Source organism: Engystomops pustulosus, chromosome 1, assembly GCF_040894005.1.
Source record: "Engystomops pustulosus chromosome 1, aEngPut4.maternal, whole genome shotgun sequence".
NCBI lineage: Eukaryota > Metazoa > Chordata > Amphibia > Anura > Leptodactylidae > Engystomops > Engystomops pustulosus.
The window spans coordinates 277,998,537-278,011,378 of NC_092411.1; the positions used below are offsets into that span (position 1 = coordinate 277,998,537).

The 12,842-nt window shown below is 40.9% G+C and overlaps 1 protein-coding gene across 2 annotated transcripts in view; it reads right to left on the reverse strand.

Moving 5' to 3' along the window:
• The window catches only part of CTNNA2 (catenin alpha 2), a 1,396,423-nt gene that overhangs the window by 288,676 nt on the left and 1,094,905 nt on the right, over positions 1–12,842 (reverse strand). For both annotated transcript variants that reach the window (XM_072126314.1, XM_072126313.1), the window contains exon 9: positions 2,687–2,839. In XM_072126314.1, coding sequence (XP_071982415.1) covers positions 2,687–2,839 — 153 coding nt within the window. The remainder of the gene's footprint in view (positions 1–2,686; positions 2,840–12,842) is intronic.

Genomic DNA, 12,842 nt, shown 5'->3' on the forward strand with positions numbered 1-12,842 from the left:
TCATGATCCTTTATGAGGACCCTTATTTTCAACAACTAGAGGTGATTTAGGCTTATCGTTGGCAATTTAACCCTGCATGTTGGACCTAGTTTTACTATTAAAACTGTTGTTGACATTTGTTGATAGATGTAGTTTTTTTTTTTAGAAATAGTGTGAGCCAAGAACAATGATTAAACATAATTCCCCTCCCTTGCCTGAGACTTTAAAGGGTTTACCAGGAATCCTGGAAAGCCCTCAAGGGATTGAAGCATGAGTAACAAACTAAGACCAATATAGTCAAAGGAGACCCCAAACTAAGACTACCTTACTCCTGGTTCCGGCATCATCTGCCAACTGAGGTGGAATTGCAAGGGTTCTCGGGACCTGCTTTGGCCAATCAGTGACCTCGGTGGCACCCAGTGTATCACTTATTCTACCTCACTGGGTACTCCAGGCACTTTAAGCCCAGTCGGCAGTTCCATTGAAATAGAAACCACCCCAATACTTGAACTTGGATGCAATGCAGGCTATGAAGACTTTTTTTTGGTCACACCTGCCCTGGCCCCCAGGGGTTTTTCCAATAATTCTGGGAAACCGTTCAAATCTAAATACAGCCCAAATATCAATAATTTACTTTCCAGGGATCAGAGATTTTACAAACCTATAGAAATGTTATATCAATTAGTGGCTTTGCTTGAAACTTCACAAGGCATCAATGTGCAATAAATTATACCCCGAGAAGGTGCTGTACTGTCCAGGCTGGTGATTAATTCTAACTGAGCAGTAAAATTAAGTTCTCTGTATATTTACCTCAGAAAATACATTTATTTCTTTTCCTAAATGGCAAAGAAAATGTCTATCTCTACATAATTACGTCTCCACTTAGCTGGCTCCGTCTAATTTTATACCATGCAGTAAATTTACAATTTTACACTGTTTTCGTCCAGTGAAAGAGAATTCGGTAATTGATGAGGTTTTTTATATTACACAGAAAATTTTAATTAAAATTATTTAAAGCTGGTAAAACTGAATTAACCAAGTAAATACTCGTCGCCGAAGCAACCGTTAGGTGCAGTGTTATCCAATATGTGGCCATGAAGGTGAATACATTGTTTCTGGCCTGTGGTTTCAGGCTGGGGCAGGACACAACCGACAGGGGCAGATTCAGACCACCATGGACTCAAGGCTGTATGAAAATTGTGGGCCGTTATAAGGCTACATTCACATGATGTGTGTCCGCCATATATCGCTGTCAGGGAGAGGAGGAGGGAATGAGTGCTGCTCACCCCCGCCCCTCTCCACAATGAAATATGGAGCACAGGACCAGATTCTGGGGAAATATACGGATATAATGTCGTATCTTTCTCCCGGCTATGGAACTGTACAGTGTCGCACGTGTGCTGAACAGTACTGGTCCCGTATGGCACCGTGCGACCAGTGCCATGTATGGGGGACATATATACAGCGTATATATACGCCGGCCGTATATATATATATATATATATATATATATATATATATATATATATATATATATTTCCCCCATACGTTAGTGTGAATGTAGCCTAATTATTTAATGGCATTTACTACTTTCATAGAGTACTTGAAACACACTACTTGTGAAAGGATGGAGGGAAGGGTTAGTTCTGGAGTTTGAGGAACTTTGGAGGACCTTTGTGTTGAGAACATCCGGATTTCATGGGTGGTGGCCCTTCTTTTCATTATCTCTACAGGGCAGCATCAAACTTGCTGATTGGTGGTCACGGGGACCCTAGAAGCCTTAGACCCAGGACGGCCTCCCACATCACCTATATTGTAATGCACTACTAACAACCAATGACTTTAAGTGATTGTACAGCCAAATAAAAAGGACAGCATGTAGCTGCATACTTATAAATAAGTATGGCCAATTTGGCGTCATACCTAATGCAGCTTTGATAGAATGAATCTCATGGATGCGTCTCCGCATCAGTTTCCATTCGCCTTTTCTCCCCTTTCTGAGCACACAGTGCCACTAGCCCGTAACCTACCTGATGTGGGTGGGAAGGAAATAAAATTGTTTCTCATCTTATGTATTTACTACGTTTCTACAGGATATTTGGAGATTGGAGGTCTCTTTACCCCAGTTAAAACAAAGCAATGGTTAGTACTAACCACCTACTCTCTATTCAAGTCATTGGGAGCATTGAAATACTCAAGGTTGATTGCTTGGCTATTTTTGCATGGGTAACCTGTGCATGAAGCCTGTGACTAGAACAACCTTCACTTTTTAGTGGTCAGGTTCCACTATCTTGTGTTTTAAGTACAACATTATTTCATTTCTCTTCCATTAACAGTCCCTATATTCTTGCCATTGGCTTAGCCAACCCCAATAATGCAAGTCAGCGGCAGTTCCCATAATGAAAAAGCTTTGCAAATGTGCTGATACACAAAATATGAAAATTATGTATCAGTTAATACTTGATTACTTGACAACATTTTTGAGCATATTTAGGAATGGATGGGTTATTTTTTTTGTGATATCCCCAATATTCTGTATAAATGTAATTTACTACAACATGTTGCAATAATAATCCGTTACCTTTACTAGAAACATGAAATAACTAGGAAGTTGCAGGCTCCTTATTACTCCATTAGTTGTGTCTTCTGCCTTAATTCCTTACAACACACATAAAAGCTGATCTTTTGATGTAAAACAAAGACTTACCTCGACCAATTTGTTGGCGTGCTCGCGGAACACTTGGGCATACTCTTTCACTTCCTTCTCATTACCGCTCTTAGCAGCCTCAATAAGAACCAGCAGGGGAACATTTGTCTCCAGGAAAGAATCTGAGATATGGTCCATTACCGCCTTCCGGAGCTAAAGGACAAAAATGGAAGAAAAATAAGATTTTCTAAAAGTAAATTTATTTAACATGTAAATCAGTGGAATTAACTTGTGTCCTTGTGAGCTGTTGCCATTACTTACAATATATTTTGGAGAACAATGAAATATTTTTGCCTTGTATAATCCATCGTGGTAAATAAAATATGTGGATTCTACAACAACCTCTCAGGTAGAACAGGTAAAAGTTTGGCAATTGGCACATGATCCCATTCCTCCGTACTCATGGATCACCTGGGAAGCCTCCATTTGGATATGTTGAGTAAAGAGTACCTGTCATCAGGAATCTTTTTTCTGGCTTCCCCATGTCCCTATAGAGAATTGTGTGCACATTGCCAGAGTGTTTTTATAATAAGACAGTTTTTTCCAGATAAAAAGAAAAGTTAGATGAAAGTTTACCTATCTTTCTGTCGAGCAGTGTCCATAGGAGGGGCCAGTGAGGAGTGTTCCCCCCACCCCACCCTTGGAAAACCGTTCCGTCATGTGTCTATTATAAATAGGAGAGATATGGGCGTTTTTCATTTTGAAATAGACGCATGAGGGGGCGGTTTCCCTGGGGGGAGGAGAACCAATTCTCACTGGCCCCTCCCATGGGACACTGGACGCTACTCTGCAGTGAGGAAGGTTAACTTTAATTTAACTTTTCTTTTTATTGGAAAAAGCCAGTTTTATTATAAAAACACTTTGGCAATGTGCACATTATTCTCTATGGGGGCATGATGAGCCAGAAAAAGGGCTCCTGATGACAGGTTCTCCTTAAGCCGGTGTCATCATTGGCAGAGTTACAAGAGTTTTTCTACATCTACAGCTCCCCCGCTCCTTGCATTGACCCCCATAGAAGAGTTTCTGTGAATGCATTAATAGAAATCCACCCCAAAGTCGTATACACAACTGGTTAAGTATTCAAACAGGATCTCCAGCTTCCAAAAAGTTCACATTTACAGGTTTACATTTAAAAAGTTTATGCAGCATATTAAAACCATCTAATCCGCAATGCAGAATGATGCACAAAAGAAGGATAGCAACCTCCTTACTACACGTTTCAGACAATTACAATTATTTCTCTGTACCTCCCGAAACACATAAAAGGGAGGCTGCTAGCCTTCATTTCTGCATCAATCTTTAATATGGATTAGAAGGTTTTAATTTGTTGACTAAACTTTTTGGATTGTAACTTATCTTTTCAGAAGTTGGAGATCCTGTTTTTATACTTAATCACAAGAGTTTTTCATCTGAATGGCCACATACCTCCATAGACTTCGCTTGCCTACAAATAAAGCCATCTTTTTCAGAACAACAGATCAATGAATTCACTATTTTTACCGCAAAATTGGTCTACAACTTTATCTCCTGATTCTCTGAGACTTCTTTGGCACAACAAATGGCCTAAACATACTAGAGGTAACTCACGTAAGATAGATGGGGTCCTGACACCTCCCCTCCCAACCCACCTTGACCCAACCTATTCCCCAATGATATGATGGTCCCAAATATATTAAAGGGGTTATCCGGGTTTAAATTTTTTTTTATGGCTGGGGAGGGCTATTTAAACACAATAAACATGTACTTACCTCCTCCGGTGCTGCTGATGTCCCGCGCCGCGGCCCGTCTTCTCCGTGCGCCGGTTTCAGTACAAGGGTGCACAGGCCGGCTGGAAGCTCCCATGGGCACCATCTCCCAGCGCTTACAACGCTGAGAGATAGGGACGGATGGGAGGAGCCGTCCACAACGCGGACCGGAAGCTCCCTGTGCGCGGCCTCTGTGCCCCTGTTTGTTTACAGGGGCACGGATCGAAGTGACCGCGGCGCGGGACATCGGCGGCGCCGTAGGAGGTAAGTCCATGTTTATTATGTTTAACTATCCCTCCCCAGCCTGGCCATAAAAAAATTTTTAAACTCGGATAACCCCTTTAACTTTGGGCTAACTCACCGATAATTAAGGACAACCTGACAGCTTAAAAACATCCCCTAGAGGGCAACACTCATATAAAAATCCTTTATCGCTCTCACGTAAGATTTCTTTTTACAGAAAATTGAGGTTGTCTTGTTTGCGCCTCCAGAAATTCAGACATTTTCAGATGTTTATTTTCATTGTTAAATAGTTTCCTTTGTGCTGATAGTTTTCTTACACCGATAATGTAACAACATGATACAATATATCAGTAACCAGCTTGGCACAAATCCCAGGAAGTTACTGTGGCAACTGCAGCGACAAGACTTTGCAATTTACATATTTTACTTTAAAAAAAAAATAGATTTATGAGATAATCAGCATCGACCCTCTAAGACAAGAATGTAGATTACACACAGAGGTTTCTACGCATTGTGCTTCACTATATGACTTCACCTTTCTACAAATAGTTCAGTATATAGAGGTAATGTATCTGTACATATATACTTCCAGTCTAATCATCAAGCTACAGGTGGCGTAGGTGTAATCCTCTAGCATCCCCTGCTTGATCAGTGCATACACAATACTTGCAGAAGTAAATTGCTCCTTTGACACTGTATATGCCGATGCATCTAATGGATATTTATGTAAAATATTATTACAGGATGCTTTTTTTTATATACAAGTGCAAAAAAAAAAAAAATCTGGCTGTTATCCCAATTATAGACACACATATTGCAATGAAATAAATACTCAGTTATTCTGTTCTTCATCTTATTAAAGGGAACCTGTCGCCGCATGTTCACAAATACAGCTAGTGACAGGTTCCTTTAGAGCCCTGTTTACTAAACGACACCCTTCTTTTAACTAATATGTATTTCCCTCACATCCCCATAAAATGAACTTTGTTATCGTAAAAGGGAACCTATCACTAGCAATTGGCCTAACAAACCACTCCTAAAATATATTCAAGTAGCATAACACCTTATAGTTTTTGTTTCTTTCATGTCCTAGGGTGATCATACTGAAAATCTACTTTGAAGTGAAATGTAAATTGGTTGTATAAAGTCAAGGAGGCGGAGTGTATAACACTGGAGTCAAGGAGGCTGTGAACGCCTCCTCCTCTGTGACTGACATCATGCATCAGACTTCAGGAGATCTGGTTAGTGATGTATCTAGATGCAGGACCATCAATTACAGTGAAGAGGTTTTCTAAGGAAGAGAGAGCTTGACTTCAGTGATAAAATCTCCACCTCCTTGAATTTATACAACCAACTTACATCTCACTTGAAAATAGATTTTCTGGCTGATGCCATCACACTGAAAGAAACACAATCTGGAAGGTGTTCAGCTGCTTGGCAACATACTGGTAGTGTATTCGGTCAATATCTACTGACAGGTTCCCTGTACCAATCATCAGAGGGGACGTGTCTTGCTTGGTCAGCCCCTCCCATCTACTCCTTCCCATGCCTTATGGCTCCTTACCATTCAACACTTCATGTCATGAAGTAGTGTTACCTATAACTGGTAAGATTAACATCTACCTATGATCACATTAAATAACAGCAGCCTCCATGGACTTCTATGCCTCTCCATCCTCCATGGAGGCTGCTGTTATTTAATGTGATCAGATATATAATGGATGGTAGATGCTTATACTCAACTCCCTATTCCATACCGATGGTAACATTACATCTATACACTCTACTATGAGCACACACATAACAAAAAATTAAGATATGAGATTTTCATGTAAAGCCTGTGTTTTTGAGGACAAGAGGGGTTTATATACCAATCCAGTGCAAGAATGGTTCAGACTGATTCAATTTGGACCAAATCTGTTTCAAAGCTTGGATCATTTGCTCATCCATACTGTAGATCCTTCTTTAGAAAAAAATTACTCCCTGTCCCTTAAAAAACTGGTATGTACAATATGGAGGAGTAATTTTGCACCATGTTTCTGTGACATCATCTTGAAGGGTGTGAAGGATGGCTGAGGATGGGACGTATTTTAGCTTTGCTAATTTCTGTGCAGTGTGAACATGGGTTTAGCTGGCTGTAATGTTGGATTGATTAAGGACACCCATCTCTTTCTCCCAAAAGCTCTGGCTCATGGTTAGTTAAAATCTTGTGATTGACAGTTCCTCACTCTAGTCACCAGCTCTATGTATTGTACAAATGTCTTAGTTCTTGCCTAATCACTATTGAAGGCAAGGGTCTGAGATCACATAATTGTCTGGGCCTCTCTTCCTATGGAGCTGGCTATAGAGTTCACCCTATATGGCTCCATAATTTCTTGTTACTCTGTTCATTCTCTTTTTATCTGTCATTGGTATCCTGATCTTTGGCTCTTGTTCAGTCTACTCTACCATTTTGTGATTGTGTTCTCTTTGTTGTGACTTGGCTCTGGACACTACTCTTCTCTGTTTGTACTCTTTCATCTTTGTCTCTGTGTTTTGCATTGGGGCACATGGGCGGATTGTCGACCTGATACTGACTACCATGTATGGTAGAACAAGAAAGTAGATAAGCCAAGGTTGGTGGGTTCAGAATTAGGACTCACTGGCTTGCACATTTTTTGTCTTTATCTAGTCAACCCATTAAAGATATACTAAAAACTAGGTGGGTGCTGCTGGGTTTTTGAGAGCTCATAAAATATCCACTATACTGTGAGTGTAGGTGAGCCCCGGCCTGTGGCTCTCACCCTACTGCAGATACAAAAATCCTGCTGTGGTGACGTCACCTGGGTATACACAACTGATTACCAACTAGTTTTGAAGGCCACTGCCTCCTTCCTCAGGGATATCCAAGCACACACTTCATTTATCAGGCTGTAATCTGTTATATTTATTCTTTCAAGCACCATTTTCACTTACTTAGCCAGCGCAGGAGTGATTTTATCTTTTTATGCTTTTGTGGTCTAGATTATCTAGTCTCTTTTTGTTGGAAGGAGGTATTTTCGGAAACACACCGTCAAGGGCACCAAACACACAGATACAACCCTTTTTATTCAAAATTCTGCCCCAGTCAACGCTTTGTGCATTGTTTCACTATTTTGGAATAATGTTGATCCATAAATAATGATAATAATAGTAATTAAACATGTTACCATGGGATGGTGGTAATCTTCCTTTATATCTATGGCCCCTTTACTTTTAAAATCAACTTTTAAAACTTTGCTTATTAGCCTTCTCGTCTTTCCACCATCTAATAATCAACCTAACCCTGACATCTGTATTTCCTTTAGAGTTGTCACCATAACTCCAAAGCAGCAGACCTTCCATCTGTGCCTTACATACAATTACTTGCACGTTCCTGTTGCTCGTACCTCAAAAACATTGCTAGAATCTGTCCTTTCTTGACCAGGGAAACCTCTTGAGCCCTAATTGTTACTCTCATTCACTCTCATCTTGAGTACTATAACGCACTATATAAATAAAGCATTATTATTTTTATTATTAGTAGTAGTATTTATATCTGAATTTATCATTATTTCTGGGATATCTTTTGTGATGTCCTCTCTTTCAGGCTATTTCACAGAATCTCAAAGAGTAAGGCCCCTTCCACACTAGCGAGTGTGATGCGATGAACTCGCATCACACTCGCAACGCATGCTGCCGGAAACGCACGGCCCGAACGCTGCACCGCGGGAGTGAACTGACATGCTGAGTTCACTCCCGCGGTGCAGCGTTCGGGCCGTGCGTTCCCGGCAGCTTGCGTTGCGAGTGTAATGCGAGTTCATCGCATCACACTCGCTAGTGTGGAAGGGACCTAAAGGTTTGAACTCTGATTTGGCTTTTATAGAAAATAAATCTTGTTTTTTTTTCAGCCATTCCTTTTGTGTTTTCGTCACTAATGGGTGGAACATTGAATGTGATAATTAAGTATTTGTTTAAGCTATTTTTTTTCAAGATGGAGAACCCCTTAAACATTGAAATGTACAATAATCATATTTCTTAACATGCCTGGTATATAATTAAAGCCTAGTCAATTGTGCAAAATAGTGCACCCAATAATCCCCCTTCATGTACTAGAGGGTGAGGCCTTCCTCATAATACATGTGTGCCATTTTAAGCAGTAACTTATTGCTATCTGTTCTTCCACTTCTTTAATTGTATGGGCCACCTGATGCCACCAATACAGTTGAAAGAAGGAGGGCAAATTCAGACTTTCATTGTAGCTTCTCTCCAGGGTCTCTCTGTATAGGAAGAATGGTGGGTCCAGCAGGAGGACCTCCAAAGATAATGCAGTTCTTTTAACACCTTATCACTTTTCAAGCAGTTCAAACAGTCAATGAAGTGTCGCTGTAAAATAGTGCCGAGAGCAACATCTTATAAGTTGCCTGTGACTGCAGGAAGATTTGATGGATTTGGTCCTGTTTGGCGAACTCTGTCCTAGGCTGATGGCCTGAGTGCCCACAGAAAGGGCTCTGAGTGCCACCTCTGGCACCCGTGCCATAGGTTCGCCATCACTGATCTATTGCATCAAGTTTGTGTTTTCTTCTATGTCTTGAAAGTCTGTTCATATAAAAGTGGAAGTATCAAAACTACTGAAAATGGTTGCCTGCTTTCCTCTTAGGTTCTATCTAATCTGGAGTCCTTTCCCCAATGCAGACAAGGATAATGGGACGCATTTACTTACCCGTCTGGAGGAGTTCACTGAAAGTGCATTGTCTGACGATCACGTAGTGTGCCGTGATTCACTAAGATTGTGCGCCCAATATCCTGCATGTGTCGCTTCCCCACTCAGATCTGACGGAGTTCATCTTCCCGGTGCATGCAAGTGCTTTATCTTGCGACACAATTTGAAAGTTAAATACCAAACTCAGTCTGAATCAGTCGGCTCGTCCGCTGGCACGGCCCCCAATTTGTGCTGCATGATCGCATGCAAAACAATCCCAATGCAAACCCCTGTTGAGTGCCTTTCAAAGCTGCACAAATATCAAAACTGGCGAACAAACCGATGAAAGTCTGATCCGCAACCCTTAGTAAATAAGCCCTTATGTATTGTAAGGCTATGCCATCTACAGTTTATCCCATTTATTGTGGTTGACCACTTTGACCCCATTGACCTTTAAAATAAAGTGGTAGTGCCACAAGACCAGCATCTCTACTTTCATGACGCTGGCTGTATGATATATCCTTGTATTATTCATGATCGGTTTCAACTCTGACAATAGACGAAGATAATGAAAATAATAATACAACAAAGACCCTCGATCTGTTCTTATTATGACTTATTATTGAATGTATCTACCTTCTGTCAGATGTTCAGCCTACATGGCACCACAGCAGCTGTGGAGGTACAAGTCACAGTATGTGCCGGAGAGCCACAGGTATCCCAGGCCGGATGTGCAGAGTCTGTGCTTGAGTCTTAATCACAGAAGAATAGCTGACTGGCATTTTAAGAACATCTACATGCCACAAAGTTCTTGTTACTGGCAACACATCAAAAGCACAGCGTGCGGCACATACTTGGGCTCTGGGAACTGATAAGATGCAAATGAGAATACAGATATGATGCAAATAAGGGATTTCCCACAGTGCATCGTTCTACTGAGTCAGATAAGAGCAAAGATGTCAACATCTGAATATGATTTCCATACACTATGATCCCTGCCAGGTCTTTCTATATATAACACATACAATAGATTCCATGAAAAAGGTGAAGGTCTACAATATAAATACACACAGATCAGCCATAACATTAATACACTATCTCCATAATATTGTGCAGGTCTCACACAACCTGAACAGCTCTAACACATAAAGGAATGAATTCTACAAGACTTTGAAGTTGCCCATCAAACCAATTTTCAGCTTCTTGTGCTGCCTACGCTCTTCTGTGAGATTCAACAAGATGTCCTATTGCCCTACATCTAAGATTTGCTCGGTCTTTACCCTGTTACCAGATGATTGAATGTTCTTCCTTGAATTACTTTTGGTAGCAACCTACCACTGCAAACCAGGAGCAACACATAAGAGTTGCCAATTTTTCGATGTTCTGACATATTTTTCTAGCCTTCATAACTTGGCCCAAAAATAGAACACCACAAATGTTTTTTGTCACTTAAAGACAAAACCTGCTCATATGTCCTACTAGGGAATACGAATATCAGGAGATGGGCCAGCCTGCAATAATTACAAAGGAGAATAACTAGAACAACCCACTAGACCATGGGTTTCAACTCTATCCCGTCTTAGTCCTGACTAAGATGAGATAGCGTTGAAACGCGTAGGTCCTTTGTGTATCCATCCATATTTTATTTGTAATTCAATAAAGAAGGTTTTTTATGGAAGTATCCGTGTGGAGGAATTTTAAGTGCTGCTGTACCTTATTCTTGAACATATTTTGGATCGGTGAAGCGTGCACCCCTCACATGGCAAGAGCATTTGGAGGAGGAGAAGCGTGATTGGGTGAGCGGACAATTTTCTTCTTTCTAACCACAGGAATGGTCCCAATAAGCTGGGAACAAAGCAACTCTTTTTCAAGGTGTCTAGGATCCTTTTTGTAAACTTTGGACATCATAGTCTTTCTATCTGGTGGGCATAATAAACTCCAGTCTGGCACTGGTCTTCAGAGAGCACGGTAACGGGTATTAATGTAGAATACAGGTTAAAAACATTAGCTATAGATCCCTATTCTGCTGAACCTCAAGAAAGAAAGGTAGGGTTGTTTTAGTTTGGCGCCAGTTGTCCACCCAAACAGACTATCCTTACAACACCTTTCCCTGGATCACACCACTGGGTCTATCATTGGAACAGATACTTTCATGCTATAATTAGCTTATTGCATTCAGAAGAGACGATAATATCAAACACATTAGTCTAGACTCATCTACATTACAGGCAAACTACAGTACAATGGACCCGTATTCAAAAATTTCCATTATGGGTCTTCTTGCCCATTATTATGCATAAACATTGTGCAGAAACATGACCCATGTCAAGCAGTAATAATCATCTTGCTGTGATTCATAACTCGACAGCTGCCATCCACGCGGTCGCGTCTAAGCGTCGATAAAGTGGTTGTCAAGGCAACCAAAATGAAATTTGGAATTCCCTAGACTAAAGTGTAGGTGTGTTGTAGTGAGGTTCATGACCAAGTACGAATATTCCAATTTAGTGACTTTATGGGGATTATGGAGAGAATCACTGGATTCGGCATAAACATGACTATCAAATGCAACTGCAGACTCTTACATCGCCGATGGGATAACGAGTCACCGTAAAGTGGGATTTCAGCGGCTGTTGGAGGTTGTACAGTAAATGGACAGCTCTGTCACGGTAAAGTTTGCAGTTTAGGAAGTAAATGGAAACGTACAGAATAAAGCTCTCTACTCCAAAATCTAGACTTGAATAGTCTATTGTTCCTGCTACGTCTTGCTGCCAAGTGAAAATTTCCTGTTTTGTAAAACTGTCATTGTTTTTTGGTACAGAGACAAAAGAGACTCAGGTATAGAATCAATTGTATACAATATACGTCTGCAGAGCCTGAAAAGTGGAGGCGGCCACGTGAAGCCCAGCCAAACCAGGGAGGAGGGAACCTATCCATTATGCTACAGTAACAACGCTACTTTGTCTTCTTTTATACATTCATTAAGGTAGTACTTATCCTTGTGTAGACTTTCTACAATACAATTTGTTTAAACTTCATATATAATAAGAGACTTTAACACAGTAGACGCAGGTGTATTTGGATTTTTTCAGCTTTTTGGAGAGTTTCATTCATTGAGTCATAGAGGAACTGGAGGACCCCTGTTGGGTACAAGGCAGGAGTGGTGCATTCCAGAGAAAATGTACTGTACATCATACTGATATTAAAGGGGTTGTACAGGCTTTTAAATTTTTTTATAAAAGGCTGGAGGGGGGGCAAGGAAACAATAAAAATCTTATTCTTACCTCCTTCAGTGCTCACATTCACCTGCAGGGTGCCACCAATCCCTGTCCCACCTACTCCAGCGCACCTGATAAACATGGAAACTGATGCTGTAGCAGGCACGTGGCAGTGGTCGGGACAGGGGCACAGTCCTCTCTAAACAAACAGAAGCCCAACAGGACCAATTTGGCATGCTTTGTGCAGCGCTGCA